General features: G+C 39.4%; 1 protein-coding gene across 1 annotated transcript in view; it reads left to right on the forward strand.

Annotated features, from left to right (window-relative positions):
• The window catches only part of rad23b (RAD23 homolog B, nucleotide excision repair protein), a 72,585-nt gene extending 52,326 nt beyond the window's left edge, over positions 1-20,259 (forward strand). The window contains exons 7-10 of the mRNA XM_028792749.2: positions 1,689-1,833; positions 7,672-7,799; positions 11,339-11,500; positions 19,699-20,259. Of these exons, the coding sequence (XP_028648582.1) occupies positions 1,689-1,833; positions 7,672-7,799; positions 11,339-11,500; positions 19,699-19,812 (549 nt within the window). The 3' untranslated portion in view covers positions 19,813-20,259. The remainder of the gene's footprint in view (positions 1-1,688; positions 1,834-7,671; positions 7,800-11,338; positions 11,501-19,698) is intronic.
• Positions 20,260-21,517: the final 1,258 nt, after the last annotated feature.

Consider the following 21,517-nt stretch of genomic DNA (forward strand, 5'->3'; position numbering starts at 1 on the left):
ATATTTATGAAAATTTTCAAATTGGTTTAAAATGTGGCTGTTACAAGACTCAAAATTTATTTCAGAAATTAATTTTTAAAGTAAAAACAAAAAGAAAACATTCCTACACCAAGAAAAAGAAAGAAAAAGGTTTTTACACACCCCAAATAACATTCAGAGCATCAGATAGGTTTACTGTGGGTAAGAGGGGCACTCCTTTCAGAATACTTAAAGCTTGATTGATCTGAAGATCTAAATGTAAGGCCTGGTTTGAAGATATCCTCTCATCATATCACTCATCTTTTTAATTATGCAGGGAAGCAGCTTTGTTACTCATTTAATATATGCTAAACAGCATGTGTAGGAGGCTTTAATATACCATATAAATTAAGCTTACCTACCACACTCACATTTTAACAGAAAACCATTAAATTTTTTTTTCTTTTTTTTCAAAAAGTAAGTAGTGCTCTATCATCTATTGTTAGAAACCAGTAACGGCGCACTGCACAGTAACGTGCAGTGAGTACACTTGACTTGAGTTTTCATAGTTTTCCTCCTCTTTCTCTGTACATTTAGCATTCATTTGCTCAGAGGTTGATACGCTTGCTGCTTCCTGAGCAGTCCTTCTTTTCTCCACCCTAGCAGCCCTCTTCTTCTCTTCTTTCGTCTGCATCTTTTCGCGTTAAAATTGATTTAAGTCATTGTTTTTGTTGCAATTACTTGGTACATTTTCTTTAATTTTTCACTTAAGCTGGCACTTAAGTCTTCAATCTGCCTCCAGAATGATTTAAGATATGAAGAAGTAGAGGAAGTGATGGGGAAGGTGGTAGGGATGAGAACGGCGGCCAAATGCATGTGCCATATGGCCACCCTGCTGGCCACTGCTGAGAGTTGATTCTACAATAAAGCAAAAAGAGAAATAACCTTGGAGGTCAATCATCACCTTGAAAGCGGACAGTAGACGTCACGTAGTATATGTGTACCAAATTTCAGGTCGATAGGTCAAACAGTTTGCGAGCTACAGGTGATGTAAAATCCTGGACAGACAAATGAACAGTCACGGTAGCGTATTATATATAAAGATTAGCGGTGCAATGCCACAGTTCTGAGGAGGTTTGAAAAAAAAGAGTATGTATATTTACTATATCAGTAAGCCTCATTAAAGCCCTACATCAGCGTTTCTCAACCTTTAAGTATTTGCGACCCGAGTTTTCATAAGTTTTAATCGCGCCCCCTAACGTTTTTTTGACACCCTAATAAAATTTATTCCTATATTTTTTGCTGCCGATACACCACTACAAGTTTAAAATTTCCCTACGAATAGCAAAATTACGCCACATATGGCAACATTCGCGCCCCCTTTTTTGTTACTTCGCCCCACAGTTTGAGAACCGCTGCCCCACATAATGAAAGTTGGTATCGATCATTGAGAAAAGGTTCTTCAGTCATTGCAATAATTTGGTAAAGGAAGTGAGACATTTTCCGATTAATTATTCAATACACCCCAGCAAATATGACATTGTGAATTTGGAAATGTGTGTTGATTTTGGCTTTGATGGTTTTGTTTTGGTTTTCTTTTGACAGTACAAATTAATACAGTTCATAAATAATGAATCCTGAATTTTATTTCTCCTCCACCCCCAAAACCTCCATGACAGTTTTTCTGGCTTTGCTTTGTGAAAAACATCAAAAAATGTGTTTTCTCCCAGGGTATCCCAGTCGAAAGAGAGAGTCATTCTGTAGCAGATCCTATTGCACAATCAGGTAGCACTCCAAGTGGTGCAAGTACAGGGTCCTTGTCATCCTCATCCACGGGATCATCGCAGCCAGCTGCACCAGTATCCTCTACAGGTGGTGAGTATATAGACTAATAGCAAATATTTTAAAACTAGTCATTTAGCCTGTTACAATAACGGGCGCTAGGACAGTAGTGCATAAACATTAGTAGGAACAGTCTATATTAAATGGCAAGGGACTTTGACCTCATTCTTTTTGTTGGTCGTATTTTTCTCTTTCTTTTGTTGATGTTTACTTGCTGAGCTGACCGTTCTTCGTGGGCTTGCCGCCGTGTATTGTGTGTCTTTAATTTTCTGTGACAGTAATACTGTCTTCTACATCCGCTGGCTTCTATGTCCATAATATACCTTTAATTTTCTCTGGCGGTAATGCAGGTGTGCGCGTCGGTAATATGCCTTTTATCTATAATCTAGTAATACTGGCTTGTATGTGGCTGTAATATGCGTCACTGTATTGTGTACCTTTAATTTCCTCTCGGAGTAATACTGGTTTGTATTTCCGTAAAACGCCTCTAACTTTCTCTGACAGTAATATCGCGCATCGCACCGTGCCCCGCGCACTTCACCAGAAGACACACACACACGGACACCTGGATGCACACAGGGATTTTATTAAAGAGGATTACTCTTTCTCTTGGGGCAGAGTAGTGGCTCTGAGGCTAGGGATCTGCACCAGCAATCAGAAGGTTGCCAGCTTGAATCCCGTAAATGCCACAAGTGCCTCTACTCCGTTGAGCAAGGCCCTTAACCCACAGTTGTTTCATCCTGGGTATGACGTTAATCTGCATCCAGCCCTGCAAGCAGGTCCTTCAACTTGCAGGGAAAATTTAGGGATTAGTGGCAGGATTGGCACTCCAGCCACCATAATAAAAAAAGAAAAAAGCACTGTTCCACTGTGTTGCTGAGGAGTCATCTGTTGCGCAGCTGGTCTGTGGTCCAATATGTAGGTGGTTCATCGTGTGGCACCGTGCTGTATAAACGCATGCTCCCAACCTCTCCTCTCTGTCTCTTACCCTATGTTTACTTTCTTTTGGATTAACACGAATATGACCCTCATTTTACCAGCACTCCTTCTCTCGGTTACGTTCCTGTATAGCCTGCTTCTCAGACTGTCATTACTTTTAAAGTGGCTTTCTCATATCCTGTCCACTTTTATACTTAAATGGTCTTTGAAGGTGACTCTCCGCCTGCCCCCCATGCTTTTTCTTCTCCTCGTTTCCTCTTTTGTTGTGTCACCAAAGCCAAACTGACCAGTCAGATTGCTCAGAGGGACTGGGCGCATAGACTTGAGTGTTCTGTTATATAGTAGATGTTCTAAATATTAACCATTCTAAAATTTAGCTGTATTTTTCTTGAACATTACTCAAGTGAGTTAGACTGTTCTGTAGAATTATCAGGTAATTTTTTGCATGAGTGCTTTGAAAAGTCATCTGATATCTGCTGCTGTAAAATTTGTTTTAATTTTTTTACTAAACAGTGTTAAACTTCTAGAATCCTCTCTTTCCTTTGTCCAGGGCTGTTACTGTCATTTTTTTTTTTCATCTTAAAATTAAATTTGAATGATGGTGATACACTAATAATACGTGCAACTTAGTGGAGGTATTGAGGTCAACAGATGCAAAATTATATTAAGCAATTTCTTACATGATTTTAGATCTTTTACTATCTTAAGAACAAACAAAAAAACTGCTGGATGTGATTTTGACATACAAATTCAAAGCATGTAAATTTTGAAAAGAAATATTTTTACAGCTTTCTTATGAATTTAGTTTTACTGAGGCTTGAATTTGCATGTTTAATTTTTGCTTGCATTTCAGTGTTTGTTTTGAATCCCAGATTTTGCCATTTGATTAAAAGCAAGTTTCCATATCTTATTGTTGTGCTTGATTATATAGTGTTAGTGTTTTGTTCAAAAATCTCTGTTGGCAGTATGTATTGAATTAAACTCTTGGTGATACTGGAATCATTGCAGTATTGATTATTTATATTTTATTATTATTCTAAGATGCAGCATAGCAGGTGGTGAAACTGTTTAGCCACACAGAACATATTGGAAGTGCCAACTACCTTTCCCCTTTGAGGAGTTTGTATTATGCCCTTTTTGCTTCATCTTTTCTCCATAAAAAAGCACCAGCACTAATAAAAATGCTTAGTGAAAAACAGAAAGTATTCCAGTTTCTAGAACAGAAGCTCACAGTTGATGTTCCAATATCATTGTGATTTCCTATTAATTGTTGGTTTTTATTATTTTATTTAAAGCTTTGTAAACCATTAGTAGTATTTTAAAGTGAATTTTAAATGACACAGGTAACCAATGTAAGATGCTAGAACTGGTCAGATTTTCTTTTTCAAGTTAAGGTTCTTGCTGCTGTATTCTTCACTAACTGTAAAAGATTGATGTCTGTCTTAGGTAGTCCTGTTAGTGCATTACCGTAATCTAGTTGACTGAAAAAATAAAGCGTGAACTAATTTTTTAGCATCTAACTTTGTACTCAATAAGTGAAAAAATAACAATCCTGGTAATCTGATTAATATGTGGTTTAAAATTTAGGTCCGGGTCGATAGTTACCCCTAAATTCTTTACCTCCGACTTGAATTTTAAGCCTGAGGGAGCAGGTTATTCTAATACCCTTACTATGTCCTTTTTTTTTTTTTTGACAATAATTAAGGTTTTTGTTTTCTCCTTATTTAGTTTGAGAAGGTTACTGCTCATCCTTTTAGAAATAAAAGTGAGACACAGGATCAGAGAGCCAAGAGTGTCAGGATCATCTTGTGCTGTCGATCAGTACATCTGAGTGTTATCTGCATAGCTGTAGTAGCTCACCTTGTGCTTTGAGATGATCTGACCTAATGGAAGCGCATAAATGGAAAAGGGCAGCGGACCCAGAATAGATCCTTGTGGTACACCATGTAAAATTTGATGGGTCTCCAAAGTATAATCACCACAACTAACAGAATTTTCTACCTGTTAAGCAAGACTGAAACAAATTTAAGACACTGTTGTTGGCTGAGCGGTCTCATGGCCTCTGAATTTTTTTTTTCTCTCCACCCCTCTGAAAGTTTTTTCACCCTACTGGCCTTCAGACATTAGTTTATTCTTTGTTACTTAGTATTTACGAATTTTATTTTTATGTTTTTCTTTTTTCATCTTATAAAGCACTTTGAGCTACTTCATTTGTATGAAAATGTGCAATAGAAATAAATGATGTTGTTGTAGAGCCCCACCCATTGACTATGGCAATTTATATGAATACTGTGATCAGTGGTGTCAAGTGCTGCACTCCTATCCGAGAGAGCAAGAACACATATACAGCCTCTGTCCGCATTGACCCTCAAGTCATTTACTACTTTAACCAGCGCAGTTTCTGTACTGTGAGTGTGCTCTACTGTTCTAAAACCTGACTGAACTTTTCTAGAATGCAATGCTTATTTAAGTAATCATTTAGCTGTGTATTGACTACCTTATTTTGAAATTTACTTAAAAAAGGCAGGTTAGATATTGGTCTAAAATTGTCAAAAACAGATGATTATTTTTCTTGAGCAGGGGTTTGACAACTGCAGTCTTAAGACAATCTGGGAAGACCCTTGTATCTTCCGATGAGTTCACTATGTCAAATATACTATCAATTAGCACAACAGAGACAATGTGGAATTTGTATGGCAATGGATGGGGTTTAGTGCACCTAGTAAACTGACATCTTTATATCATTGAGTGTAACCTTAATTCCACTAAAACTCTGTGGTTAAACCTGTCCTTTACCATTCAAGTAATGAGATACAACTGGTGCAGTGATTCATCCTTCCTCTTTACCCACTAATTCAGGGCAGGTTCTTGGGGCAGTTGATGCTTTTGGAGAATTATTGTGCATTCATGGTGGGCACCATTAATGGAGACTTAGCCAAAAGATATACAGGCTGTAACACCTGTTAATGATAGTTCAACAAAGTTTTTTTCCAGTGAGATGAATATTGTTATAAAAATATATATTATATAATAAAACACTAAGGTCTATATGTGCAGTTTCTTTGAGTAATCAACTGGTTATGGTGTCACAATCAAATAACAAATTGCGAGTGTGAGACGCATACTAAGTGAGTCACCTTCAATGATGGCAAGTAGAAAACCAGACAGGAGGTGAAAAAGACACCTCGAAAACAGACTGAGAAGCAGGGTTTACAGGAGCACCCTCAAGAGGGAAGAGTGGTGAAGAGACGTTAGTAAAGGCAGAAGAGGCATGCAGAGAGTCTCCTTCAAAGACGGAAAGTATAAAACTGGATCGGAGGTGAGAAAGGCAGCTCAAAAATAATGAGTTTTAAAAGCAGGCTTAACAGGAACAGATTGAGAGGGGGAGCGTCGGTGGAGAGACGTTCAGATGCACGCAAATACAGAGGAAGGGTGCTGAACAAATGCATAGGGCAAGAGATAGCAAATATTTCTTTAAATTATTCGTTTACCATGTGAAATACCATAACTGTGTGTTTATGTATGTGTATGTATATGTATACGTAATATATATATATATATATATAAATAAATAATACGGGGCCCTGTCTGTTGTTGAAGAAAGATTCATGGTTCTTGACTTAGCTGACGATGCTGTGATCTTCGCGGAGTCAATGGAGGCTCTGATCGGGGGTCTCGAGAGACTGAGTGAGGAGTCTTAGTGTCTGGGCTTGCGAGGGTCCTGATAAAAACCAAGAGCCAGGTCTTCAATGACCTCTTGGGCACGGTCATCAGCAGTATGTCTGTCTGCGGAGAGAGTGTCGACCTCGTCGAGAGGTTTACTTATCTCGGCAGTGACATTCATGAGGTCGTGGGAAAGGGGTGTGTGGCGCTCCTGATATCTGAGCAAAAGGACGAAGGTGCAAGTCTTTAGAGTCCTGGTGCTTCCTATCTTGCTATATGGTTTAGAGACATGGACGCTATCCAGTGACCTGAGACGAAGGCTGGACTACTTTGGTACTGTGACTCTCTGGAAAATCCTTGGGTACCGTTGGTTTGACTTTGTGTCGAATGAGCGGTTGCTCATGGAGTCCTGAATTAGGCACATGACCTGCATTATGAGGGAGCGTCAGTTACAGCACTATGGCCATGTGGCGCGTTTCCCCGAGGGTGAACCGGCTCGTAATATCCTCATTGTTGTGGACCCGAGTGGCTGTACCAGGCCAAGAGGTCTGCCCATGTAACACCTGGCTGTGGCAGATAGAGGGTCATTTCCAGAGGGTGGGACTGGACCGGTGTCTGCCTGGGGGGTTGCCAACTGGGATCTCGAGTTGTTTCGTCGTGTGGTGGGTGTGGCATCACACTGTACCAGTGCATGCCCCCCAACTTGACTTGATATGTATGTGTGTGTGGGTTTATAATTTATTTTTTTATTATGGTTACTGTTTCCTTTTTGAGTATAAAAGTGTGACACTCACAAATAAGAATTCATCACCTCTTTCATAATGATCTTAAAAAAAGCTAAAAAAATCTTTAAAGCGCTTTATCTTTTTATTTTAATTTGGTAGAGAGTTGGTATGCACTTTGTTTAGTTGCTGAATTTGTTAAAATTTTTAAAACAGTATTTTAAATTAAATTGTTTCCTATAAGTGCTCCATATGGGATGTAATTACTGTCACTGAAAGCAGACATCATTGCAACTTTTAGTTACCCTCAGACAACTCCTTGCATGAAAATACTTTCCATTAATTAGTTTATGACCTGTAATATGGAGAGATATGACTTAACTGCACTGCTTCATGTGGCTTTAATTGGTCATCAGGTCATGAAACCAACATGCTTGCTGTGTGTGTGTGTGGTAATTAAAAAAATGTGTTACTATTTATAGTCGGCATTAATGTATTACTTTATAATTCAGCATTGTGCTATCGTTTTGACACTTTTGCCTTGTAGTGAATCCTTTGGAGTTCTTAAGGAATCAGCCTCAGTTCCAGCAAATGCGGCAAATCATTCAACAAAATCCATCTCTGCTTCCAGCCTTATTACAACAGATAGGCAGAGAAAATCCTCAGTTGTTGCAGGTAACTAGCTTAAAATATGCAATTCTTGCCTTGATGTTGGGATAATGTATATTAATGCTCCTTGAAACAGAATCAAATTGTTTAACCCTTTCAACTCAGCCTTTTTTGTCTGTTGCTACTTTGCTTTAACAGGCCTTAACTTCATTATCCTTCGTTCAATTTTTCATGTTCTACCCCCCAAAAAATAAAGGGCAGGATTTTTACAGCTGGAGAAATAGTTGTATTATAAACATGTGTTACAGCAGAAATCAATAACATTTTTACCAAAAAATGCACTTTGAATGTTATTCTTATTTCCTTTGGTGTTGTAATGAACTTCCAAGCACAATAAAGGTGTCAGGAACAACCAGGAAAAAATATTTACAAGAAATGTGTCTAGTTTTGCAGTTTTGAAGCAGTATTAAAAACATACCATTCTTTCTCCACTTTCACTGTTTTCAAATAGCCTACCTGAAATTTTATGTTCCAGATGTCATTGAAGGGCAGGCATTGTCCATCCATCCATCCATCCATCCATTGTCCACCGCTTATCCGAAGTCGGGTCGCGGGGGCAGCAGCCTAAGCAGGGAAGCCCAGACTTCCCTCTCCCCGGCCACCTCCTCCAGCTCCTTTGGAGGGACCCCGAGGCATTCCTATGCCAGCCAGAAGATATAATCCCTCCAGCTTGTCCTGGGTCTGCCCCGTGGCCTTCTCCCAGTGGGACATGCCCGGAACACCCCCTGTGGAGGTGTCCAGGGGGCATCCTGACCAGATGGTAAAACCACCTCAGCTGACTCCTCTCAATGTGGAGGAGCAGCGACTCTACTCCGAGTCTCTCCTGGATAACTGAACTCCTCACCCTATCTCTAAGGGAAAGTCCAGCCACCCTGCGGAGAAAACTAATTTCGGCCACTTGTATCTGCAGTCTTGCTCTTTCGGTCACTACCCAAAGCTCGTGGCCATAGGTGAGGGTAGAAACGTAGATCGACTGGTAAATTGACAGCCTCGCCTTTTGGCTCAGCTCTCTCTTCACCACGACAGACCGTTGCAGAGCCCGCATTACTGCGGATGCCGCACCGATCCATCTGTCAACCTCCTGCTCCATTCTTCCCTCACTCGTGGACAAGACCCCGAGATACTTGAACTCCTCCACTTGAGGCAGTAATGTGTTCCCATCCTGGAGAGAGCATTCTACCCTTTTCCGGCTGAGAACCATGGCCTCGAATTTAGAGGTGCTGACTCTCATCCCCGCTGCTTCGCACTCAGCTGCGAACCGCTCCAGTGAGAGCTGGAGGTCACTGTCCGATGAAGCCAACAGAACCACGTCATCCGCAAATAGCAGAGACGAGAGTCTGAGGTCACCGAACCAGACCCACTCCGCTCCTTGGCTGTCCCTAAAAATTCTGTCCATAAAACTTATAAACAAAATTAGTAACAAAGGGCAACCCTGGCAGAGTCCAGCCTCAACAGGAAATGAGTTTGACTTATTACTGGCAATGCGGACCAAACTCCTGCTCCTCCTGTACAGGGACTGAATGGCTCATAACAACGAGCCTTGTACCCCGTACTCTCGGAGCACACCCCACAGGATGCTTCAAGGGACACGGTCGAAAGCCTTCTCCAAATCCACAAAACACATGTGGACTGGTTGGGCTAACTCCCATGCCCCCTCCAGGATCCTGGCCAGGGTGTAGAGCTGGTCCAGTGTTCCACAGCCGGGACGGAATCTGCATTGTTCATCTTGAATCCGAGATTTGACTATCAACCGAACTCTCTTCTCAAGCACCCCTGAGTAGACCTTACCGGGGAGGCTGAGGAGTGTGATCCCCTTATAGCAGGAGCACATCCTCCGGTCACCCTTCTTAAAAAGGGGGACCACCACCCTGGTTTGCCAATCCAGAGGCACTGCCCCCAATGACCATGCGTTGCTGTAGAAACATGTCAACCAGGATAGCCCCACAACATCCAAAGCCTCGAGAAACCCAGGGTGGACCTTGTCCACCCCAGGGGCCCCGCCACCTAATATGAACGCAACCCCCCCCCCCCCCCCCCCCAAGGAGTCCTCCAGCTGTGCTTCCTCTAAGGAAGACATGCTGGAGGGATTGAGAAGATCCTCAAAGTATTCTTTCCACCGGTCAATAACGTCTGCAGTTGAAGTCAGCAGGGCCCCATCTCCACTGTACACAGTGTTGGTGGAGCACCGCTTTCCCCTCCTGAGTCGCTTGACGGTTTGCCAGAACCTTCTCGGTGCTGACTGAAAGTCGATTTCCATGGCATTGTTGGTTCAGAATATACAGTTCAGTGAAGGAACCATGATACAAGCATAAATTATAACACAAAAGATTACAACATGTAACAAAATTTTTATCCACAAGTGCATTTGGATGTTAGTTACTCTTACTTTCATAAGGGGTGAAGTACATGTTCAAACACCCTAACAGCAACCGTGTGTCCAAATAGTTAGCAACAGCAAACCAAAACAAAAAATTATCAAATTTCTGCCGTCAATGTATATTTTTTTTACAGTTTTGAACTAGTTGCACTTTTTACTGTTTTCAGATAAGTATCCATAGCAAACATATCCATTATTGAAAACCCATGTATCATTTTGAAGAGTAAATCTTACTCTGTCAGAATGTATATAGTTGGTAAAGAAATGATTCTGTGTATCCAAACTACAGCAACAGTAGTTGCAACATTCAAAAATGTCTTTACAAAACAAATTATAAAATATAACCGCATAATCAACTTGATTTGTAATGAGAGGTTCAATAACACTTGAAATGAAAAAAAAACTAATATACTGCATACTTCATGAAAAGAAAAACATTTTAATTTTTTTAACCTGATTTTACACATTCAAGCACAAACTTTATCATGAAAATATATAACTACATATAAAAAAATTATGAAATTTACATCTATTTACAAAAGCTAATTTTGTGGCACAAATCGTTTATCAATAAAGAGACATGGTTTCTGTCTACTTGAATGCAGAATGGCCCCATGCAGCTCTCACTCAATGTCTAATATATTACAGTGGCAGGTAGCACAACATAGAAGGATAGCATTTTGCCCCTCTGCCAGCCACCACTGTCACCAAATGATGCACCCCTTACCAGTTGCAATCACACTGGAAAACATAACAGCAATACAAAATATGCAAAAATCATGTTAAAACAGTGCCCAATAATAAATGGTGGAAACATCTGGTAGATGTTTCTAGAAGAACCTCTGTCAGCCCATGTTTAAGTAAGATGCTCCCAAAAAGTGGTGATTTTGTTATTGGTGCGTTCAGGCAAAACAGTTCAACAGTATTTAAATAGTTTGTGGTACACATTCTGATGAAAATCTACAGTACTAAGTGTTTGCAGAAAAAAGAAACCATTGGCAGGTAGTGAAACAGTTATTGAAGATATCGGGTCACTTTAATCTTAACAGTTTTTAGAATCATTTTATTATCCTTCAGAAATACTGTTCTCTTTTGTCCTTTGCTTTCTTTTTTCATACGGCACAGAGTCTTCATAAAATATTCTTTGAACTCTTTTTATATTCTTAAGCAAATCAGCAGTCACCAAGAACAATTTATTCAAATGCTAAATGAGCCAGCTCAAGAAGCTGGAGGACAAGGTGCAGGAGTTTTAGAAGCTGGTGGTGGTGGTGGTGGTGGACAGATGAACTACATTCAAGTAACACCTCAGGAAAAAGAAGCAATCGAGAGGGTAAGCCTGTAGTTTTGATTTATTGTGTTTTAGAAATTAAAATGTGCAAATCACCTTTCATGATTGATAGTCAACCCTCTTCGATTAATAACCATTAATCCTCAAAGAAACACCTTGCTTAATAACAAACAGTATTGCAAAGATTTTTTTTTTTGTACAGTATGCATGTGTGTATTCATTTTAACATTGGGTAAGAATTGCCACAGAATTTTATTGAAGCATTTTATACTTTTTTTTTTCTTTAAGAATAGAAACATATTGGCTTGTTTTAGAGTTGCTGGTTTGTCCTGCCTTTTAACTGTCATGACTCCGACATATTTCAGTAAAGATAAAGTACCTAAAGCCTACACGTATACAAAACATAGATGGTTGTCCTTTCATATACACAGCTTATATAAAAGCAGTCACTTTAGACACTCTAAAATGTAGACGTGCTGACAGCTTTCTGGACAAGTATGGTCATCCATTATCGTGTCAAAATGAGCAAAGTTTTTTCCATGACCCCGAGTGCAGTTCTGTTAACATGCAAAGAATGAAATGGCTTGTGCACTGGATCAAGGAGAACAGCAGTTCAAATGGTACCAGTGTTGTGGGCATGCTCATGTAATTTCTTGCCTTGGTTAGGATACATTTTTAAGTTGGTTCTTATCTGTGACTTGAATTGTGCAAGTGAAACAAGCTGCCCGGGTCTTGGTTTAAGAGGCTGGGTAATTAGCAACCACAGTGATTCATGATTCAGAATGCAGGGGCATGTTTTTTGTTGAACCAGTCGAAATGGGCACATATCACTCCTCTTGTCAGGTTGCCATATTGGCTTACTGTAGCAGCACATACTGTGTTAAGTTCAAATCTTTGATACTTTTTAATAGTATATTCACCACTGAGGTCTGCTAATAAATGGCATCAAATCTCAATCCTGATGCTCCATGTTTAACTCATAGCCGATGGAACAAGCTGGCTTCCTCCATCCAAACTTCTGACTCCCTCACTTTGTTGCAGATGCATCTGAAGACTTTCTGTGCATATCATTCTAATTGATAGTGGCAGGGAAATACTGGCAGTTTGGGTGTCTTCTACTACAACAGACCAGTTCATCTACACTAAAGTAAAAGGCCACTTAAGCTCAACTAGTTTTGCATACTTTAATAACCTAGTATTTGATTCAAGATTTATTTGTCACATACACAGAAATGTAAATCTGGTTCGCTACTTGAGTTATATAAAATACAGCAGAAGATAAGAAACATAGAAAACCATAAGACTAGGTGTAAGACCAAATAAATTAACTTAAATTTTAAAATCCGCTTAATAACATATAGTTGCAAAATGATATACACTACTGGTCAAAAGTTTTTCTAGTTTTTCTTCAAATTTAATCAGTTGAATTGCAATGAGTGACCTAAAATGGTGAAAAGGTAAGCAGTAAACTGCAAAAGGTTTTAAGTTTAGGTTAGCAAAAACATAAAAAAGGAAATATCAGAATATTATAAATGGGCCTTATTCAGGGAACAGCTAATAGGTAACAACCTTCAGATGTTCTGCAGCAGTTCAATTAAATGAAGCTTTGCATGTTAAGCAAACAATTTGCATGGGTGTCCCAACATTACTTAAAAACCCTTTCTCTGTCTTAAAAAGCACAGCTGGAACCGACTGCATTACTACGCCTTCTGAAGTACTGCTTGGACAATATTCCAGTGATATTGTCAAGAAAATGGCAAATAACAAATTAAATGACAAAGAACATTATTGCCCTTACAAGTGGAAGAAACTGATAGGAAAATATCATGCAAAGCCAAATCAGAAGACACGTTTCTGAGGGTCTCCAACTTGTTTATTTGTCCGCTTTACAGCACAACATATTCAAGCACAGCGTAACACTGTGAAGAGGGGACTTTGTGCAGTCTGCAGTCGTCCACAACTGGCATTTCCAGGCCCTATTTTGTCCTTTAAGGAATGACACGCTCGCCCAGTCAGACCTGCAGCACAAGATCTCTTCGCAGTAGAAACTGAGGCTTGATTTTTTTGTTTTTTTTGACCACTGTTAAGCTTTCTTGAAGCTGTTGTTGCTATGAAGAACATACGAGGGGGAGTCAAGCTAAAGTTAGAAAATGGGATTTATTACAGTTGTGCTTGAAAGTTTGTGAACCCTTTAGAATTTTCTATATTTCTGCATAAATATGACCTATTAATAAAGTATCCATCCATCCATCCATCCATCCATCCATCCATCCATCCTCAAGTCCTAAAAGTAAATAAAGAGAAACCAGTTAAACAAATGAGACAGAAATATTATATGTGGTCATTTATTTATTAAGGAAAATGATCGAATGTTACATATTTGTGAGTGGCAAAAGTATGTGAACTTTTGCTTTCGTTATCTGTTGTGACCCCCCTTTGCAGCAATAACTGTAACTAAACGTTTCTGCTAATTGTTGATCAGTCCTGCACACCGGCTTGGAGGAATTTTCACCCATTCCTCTGTACGGAACAGCTTCAACTCTGAGATGTTGGTGGGTTTCCTCACATTAACTGCTCGCTTCAGGTCCTTCCACAACATTTCGATTGGATTAAGGTCAGGACTTTGACTTGGCCATTCCAAAACATGAACTTTATTTTTCTTTAACCATTCTTTGGTAGAACAACTTGTGTGCTTAGGGTCGTTGTCTTGCTGCATGACCCACCTTCTCTTGAGATTCAGTTCATGGACAGATGTCCTGACATTTTCCTTTAGAATTCTCTGATATAATTCAGAATTCATTGTTCCATCAATGAAGGTAAACTGTCCTGGCCCAGATGCAGCAAAACAGGCCCAAACCGTGATACTACCACCACCATGTTTCACAGATGGGATAAGGTTCTTATGCTGGAATGCAGTGTTTTCCTTTCTCCAAACAGAACGCTTTTCATTTAAACCAAAAAGTTCTATTTTGGTCTCATCCGTCCACAAAACATTCTTCCAGTAGCCTTCTGGTTTGTCCATGTGATCTTTAGCAAACTGCAGACAAGCAGCAATGTTTTTTTTGGAGAGCAGTGGCTTTCTCTTTGCAACCCTGCCATGCACACCATTGTTGTTGAGTGTCCTCCTGATGGTGGACTCATGAACATGAACATTAGCCAATGTGAGAGAGGCCTTCAGTTGCTTAGAAGTTACCCTGGGGTCCTTTGTGACCTCGCAGACTATTACACGCCTTGCTCTTGGAGTGATCTTTGTTGGTCGACCACTCCTGGGGAGGGTAACAATGGTCTTGAATTTCCTCCATTTGTACACAATCTGTCTGACTGGATTGGTAGAATCCAAACTCTTTAGAGATGGTTTTTGTAACCTTTTCCAGCTTGATGAGCATCAACAACTCTTTTGCTGAGGTCCTCAGAAATCTCCTTTGTTCGTGCCATGATACACTTCCACAAACGTGTTGTGAAGAGCAGACTTTGATAGATGCCTGTTCTTTAAATAACACAGGGTGCCCACTCACACCTGATTGTCATCCCATTGATTTGAAAACACCGGACTCGAATTTCACCTTCAAACTGACTGCTAATCCTAGAGGTTCACATACTTTTGCCACTCACAGATATGTAATATTCGATCATTTTCCTTAATAAATAAATGACCAAGTATAATATTTTTTTCTCATTTGTTTAACTGGTTTCTCTTTATCTACTTTTAGGACTTGAGTGAAAATCTGATGATGTTTTAGGTCATATTTATGCAGAAATATAGAAAAATTCTAAAGGGTTCACAAACTTTCAAGCACAACTTTAGAAAATGGAACAAAACTGATCGTGCCATTTCTCAGTGTCGTCTCCACACTTCTCAATGCACTTGCTACCACCTGCCTGGATTCCAGCAGAATAAATGATTGTGTCTTGTCCTCACCACCACTTGTGCACCCGAATTATTGTCTACCACTACATGCCGAGGGGTACTACAGTCACTAGTGCGAGTTACTGTGACTTGACGGAGATCAATGTGAAGTCTGCTATTCGATCCAAGCGGCGGGGACTGCTGTCTCAAGGAGTCCTTTTGCTGCAAGACAATGACAGTGTGGAGAACACCAAAGCTTGTCTGAAGAAACTGAAGCTTGAGGTATTGCCACATCCTCCTTATTCGCCAGATTTGGCATCATGTGATTTGCACCTTTTTGGACCGCTAAGAAACATCTGGGTGGTCGTCGATTCAAGACAGATGACGACATGAAGAAAGCGGTGCACGAGTGGTTGCGAGGACAAGACAAATATTCTGCTGGCACTTCCAGGCAGGTGGTGCAAGTGCATTGAGAAGGGTGGAGATGACATTGAGAAATGACATTGCTTTGTTAAGGTTCATTCCATTTTCTGATAAATCCCATTTTCTAACTTTAGCTTGACTCCCCCTTGTGTATTGTGTGTGTCATATATTACAGTTGCATTAAATTTAAGTATACCCCTTTGAAATTGTTAACTTATTCAACATATTTGATCAGGCAAACATTCTGTCGTCTTATGAACAGAGCATACAGATTAAGGTTTACTTGAATAAAGATGTAAGGAAAATTTGCCTTTTTAATAATTCAGTTATTCTCCCACATCTAATGATATTTTAATAAGTACACCCATGGCCTCATAGGCTGGTATTGCCCCCTTGTATGCATTTTCTGTAACCATCCACCAGTCTTACAATTTGGACCACTCCTCCATGCACAATTTCTTCATTTTGCAAGATATTTGTTATTCTTGTGTGTACTGCTGGTTTCAAATCCCCATCTCTCCCCCACCAAGCATTTCAGTGGGATTCATGTCAAGGCTTTGACCAGGCCAGTCCTGATATTATTTTTGAGCCATTCCTTAGTGGATTTGCTTGTGTGCTTCAGATTATTATAGTGTTAAAAAGTCTATTTCTGGTTCAACTTCAAGTTTTGGATAGATGGCCTCACAGTCTCCTCAACCACACATTGATATGATGTAGGATTCAAGTTGGCCAGACCCCCAAACCAGAAAATTTCCACCACCATGCTTCATAGTTGGTATGAGTTGGTCTGAAATTCTGTCTTTTGTTTGTGCAAACCATTTCTGCTGTTACTGTGGCCAAACATCTCTATTTTTTGATTTATCTGTCCAGAGCACGTTTTCCAAGAATGTTTGGTCTTTGCCTAACTGTTCAGTCTTGCTCAGATATGTTTTTTTTTGGACAGCAAGGACTTTTCTCTGTCCCTCCTTGCATGCAGATCAGATTTGTGCCATCTCTTTCTGATGCACTTTGACACCTACTTTTTCAAGAGTTACCTTTAGGTCTTGCATTAACATTTGGGATTCTTGGAGACGTCTTTTAGTATGAAACAGTCAGTTCTTGACTTTGAATTTGCTTGGCAGGCCAGCACTGGTGAAATTAGGAGGCATCTGAAATCTTTGCCACTTGCAGATGATTTTTCTTAAAGTGGAATTGGTAATTTCAAATAGTTCAGCATCCACAACCATCTTTCTGAAAGTCTTAAGAGAGCTCTTTTGATCTTGGCATGATGACACCATCCCAGTCAATAGCCCAGAGAACACCAGACCCTCTATATGTGCAGTTTAAATAAGACAGGTGTACCTGCAGACTCCCTGAGGTGGTTGTAATCACTGGCACCTCATCTAGAACACCTGATTCTTATTTGATGAGTTTGAAATGGTGATAAACAGAAGGGTGGACTTTTTCCATGTGACAAATCTGCATGTTTGTTAGTTTAGGTTGTACGAATGAATTCACCATGTCAATTTTAAGAGTCATAATTATATCACCTTCATCTGTAGGCACTGTTTGCATTGAAGATCCAACATTTGCCTGGTCAGATATGCTTAAAAAGTCAACAATTTCCATGAGGTGTTCTTACTTTTTCAAATGTCTGTATATTATGACATACTGGTCATTAAGCCCGTTACAATAACAGGCGCTAGAACAGTAATGCATAAACATTAGTAGGACCAGTCTATATTAAATGGCAAGGGACCTTGACCTCATTCTGTTTGTTGGTCGTATTTTTCTTTCTTTCAGCCTTTCTTTTGTTGATGTTTACTTGCTGAGCTGACCGTTCTTCATGGGCTGCCGCTGTGTATTGTGTGTCTTTAATTTTCTGTGACAGTAATACTGTCTTGTACGTCTGCTGGCTTGTACGTTCCTAACATACCTTTAATTTTCTCTGGTGGTAATACAGGCGTGCGCGTCGGTAATATGCCTTTAATCTCCTCTGACAGTAATACTGGCTTGTATGTGGCTGTAATATGCGTCACTGTATTGTGTACCTTTACTGGTTTGTATTTCCGTAAAACACCTGTAACTTTCTCTGACAGTAATATCGCACGTCGCACCGTGCCCCGCGCATGCGCACTTCATCAGAAGACACACACACACGGACACCTGGACGCACATAGGGATTTCATTAAAGAGGATAACCATTGTGCATGACTAAGGCTTAATTACAGTACCACAATGTAAGCAATAGCACAAGACAGCGTGTGGAGTATTGCAGGGCATCTATTTAATTAAATGTATTCACAGTGCTGTTTATAATGTTTGGGACAAATACTCATTTTGCCTTGATTAATCTCTCTGCTCTAAATTTTAAAATTGCAAATAAAACAATTCACAGCTCATTAAAATGCACTTTGCGCATTTCTATTTAAGGAGATTTGCATACATTTTTTTGGTCACACCATTTACAAATGACAACACTTTTTGTTACATGATCTTCTCATTTCAGGGCACCATAATGTTTGGGACATAGCAATGGCAGGTCTATTAAAGCCGTTATATTTAGGTCTCGTATTCCTTGCATGCAGTGACTGCTTGAAGTCTGTGATTCATAGACAGCACCAGGTGTAGAGGATCATCTCTTCTGATGCTCTGCCAAGCCTCAAATGCATCCATCTTCAGCTCCTGCTTGTTTTAGGGGGCTTGTCCCATCAAGTCGTCTTTTCAGCATATGGGAAGCCTGTTCATTTGGATTTAAATAAGGTGACTGGCTTGACCATTCAAGAATTTTGGCTTTGTTGTGTTGCCTCAGCAGTATGTTTGGGATCACTGTCTTGTTGTAGTATAAAGAGCCGTCCAGCGGGTTGAGAGACATCTGCTGGAAATTGAGCAGATTTTTCTATATGGCTCAGATTCATTGCACCACTGCTGTCAGCAGTTCCATCATCAATGACGAGAAGTGTGGCAGAACCTGTGGCAGCCATACATGCCCAAGCCGTAACACCCCCACCATTCTGTTTTAACGGATGAGGTGGTCTGCTTTGGATCTTGGGCATTTCCTTTTTGTCTCCTGACTTTGCTCTTGCCATCATTCTGATGCAGGTTCATCTTTGTCTCATCTGTTCACAAGATCTTTTTTCATAATTCCTTTTTTGCAATCTATAATCTGGCCATGCTGTTTTTGTGGTGAACTAGTGGTTTGCATCTTGAAGTGTGGTCTCTACATTTCTTTTCATGAAGTCCTCTGTGGATTGTAGTCTCCGACACGTTCACATTTGCCTCCTGAAGACTGTTTCTAGTTTGTTGGACAGACGTTTGGGGCTTTTTCTTTTCCATAGTAAGGATTTTTCTGTCATAAGCAGTGCAGTTCTTCCTTGGCCTACTAATACCATTACTGAGCTCACCAGTGGTGTTCTTCTTAATGATACCCAAGACAGTTGATTTTGGTCATCCTAAGGTTTTACTGATGTCTCTAGTGGGGTTATCAACCTCATAATGGCTTCTTTGACTTTCATTGGCACAGCTCTTGTCGCCTGGCTAATCAATAACATCTTCAGACCCAACTGCAGTCTGTAGGTAAAAGCAAGCTTTGGTATTTTATGGCTGCACTTATGAAGCCATGAAACACACCGGAGGAATTCGCAAACACCTGTCATGCTAATTGTCTCAAACATTCTGGTGCCCTGAAATGGGGAGGACCATGTAGAAAAAGTGTGTACCGACCCCCTTAAAATGAAAGTCTGCAGTGTGCAATTTAATCACGATGTCTGAATTGTGTGATTTGCAATTTTAAACTGTGGAGCAGAGGGGCAAATCAAGGAAAAATGTATCTTTGTCCCAAACCTTACTATACATTCTATAAACTATGTGGATATCTGTCTAGTACCTGGCATGCTTTTACTCTAAAATGTGAGAATTATTTTTTTGACAGTTGTTTTTTATTTTTATAATAATGATTTGTGACTTTCCCATCTCTGTTTTTCTCTTCCAGCTTAAAGCATTAGGATTCCCAGAAGGACTTGTTATTCAAGCTTACTTTGCCTGCGAGAAGAATGAAAACTTAGCTGCAAACTTCCTTTTACAGCAGAACTTTGATGATGATTAAATGAAGAAATAGTATTTGATCAACTTTTCTGATTTAACGTAATATTGGATATACATGCCTTTACTTTTCCTAGATTTAAAATATATCTTCGTGGTAACACTGGATGAACATTTATGGCGGAGAGAGCGGTTTCTGAGCAGCTTTATAATTCAAGAGGTAATCAGTTTTTCTGCTGCAGAAACTGATAATTAGTGTGCAACCTGTTATTCACATAGCTGACATTAAAATATTCTCTTCAAATGGAAATTTTTTTGCTGAAAGATCAATCACTGAATGCCTGGTTTGGGGGGTGGGGGGGTGGAATGGAAGGGTTGATAATCTACGACACACACACACTCACACTCACACACACACACACACAGAGTCACATTCTTGTTTACAGTTTCATTTGATTAGGGATTCCAATATTGTTTGATGTTTAATGACAGTAAAGATTTTAAAAGAAAATGTCTGGTGTCTCAATTTGTAAGTTAAATGTTTTAATATTTCTTTTTTTCTTGCAGTATTTGGGTATTGTCTGCTCTTATCCCAGCAGTGATTTTATTTAGAGGTCTTGAATAGAGAACACATAGTTATTAGTAAGTATTTGTGCAAAACAAGAGGGATGTTACTACTTTTTAATTTTTGAATATGCAAGGGAGGTTTGTTTAATGTGACAGTATTTACGATAAAATGTTTCATCATAGTGTTTATTCCTACATATTGCAATTATTGTGCCTATTTGTGTTATCTGTTAATCTTTTCTCTAAATGAAAAAACGTTATGTGCATAAGAGTATAAATTTCAGGTTTTCATCCTAAAATTGTGATTTTTTTTTTTTTGATTTTTTTTTAAAATGAAAATGTTGGCTTATTATATACTGACCAATATTCCAAGTCTGACATTTATACACTGTTAAGTATTTTTTTAGTATCATTTTAAAAATGTGAGGTTGGATTTGATTGCACATGAGCACCGTACAGTAATATGCAAAAAACTGATCCTCAAGTAGCCCTGAAAGGAAAGATTTATAAACTGCTAATCAGTCCCAGAAATATTAGGGGAATATTGTCTGCAGGATGGGCTCCTGTAGTAGAAGGTTTATGGGTTTGAGTACTTTCACCTTGACAGTTACCTTTATACATTTATATGAACAACAATGTTTGCCTGTAAAGTCTTTTAAGTTTCAGGTATACGGTTGTGTTTAACTTGTATTGACAAAAAAAAACAATGACAGAGGTTAAGGTTGTATAAAATGCCTTTTTAAACTTGGTGAAATCTGGTGACAGCTTTTATACTCTGGTCTTTTTAGCCTCCATGATGGCTGCCTTATGGTTTATATCAGAAAAAAAAAAATACAGGCTCCTTTGGTAACAACAAAAGTTTCGTGGTCATTTATTCTGAGCAAAATCATTCGCATGTCTTGACTTTTGACATCAGCATGCCCTTCACGGTAAACGTTGGCTTTGAATCTTCCCGCTAAATAAGACCCGAGTTCAACCTTTCTGATTTTACTTTCCAGCTAGGCGTTGATGAACCAGAGATGAAACGACATTCCGTACTTAAAAATAATAATCCACCAATAATTACCTTTTTTTTTTTTTATGCAGTATGTGAATTTCCCCCTGGGATTAATAAAGTATCTATCTATCTATCTATCTATCTATCTATCTATCTATCTATCTATCTATCTATCTATCTTATAGTGCCTTTCACATCTATCTAT

This window comes from Erpetoichthys calabaricus, chromosome 7 (assembly GCF_900747795.2).
Source record: "Erpetoichthys calabaricus chromosome 7, fErpCal1.3, whole genome shotgun sequence".
In the NCBI taxonomy this organism is placed as follows: Eukaryota; Metazoa; Chordata; class Cladistia; order Polypteriformes; family Polypteridae; genus Erpetoichthys; species Erpetoichthys calabaricus.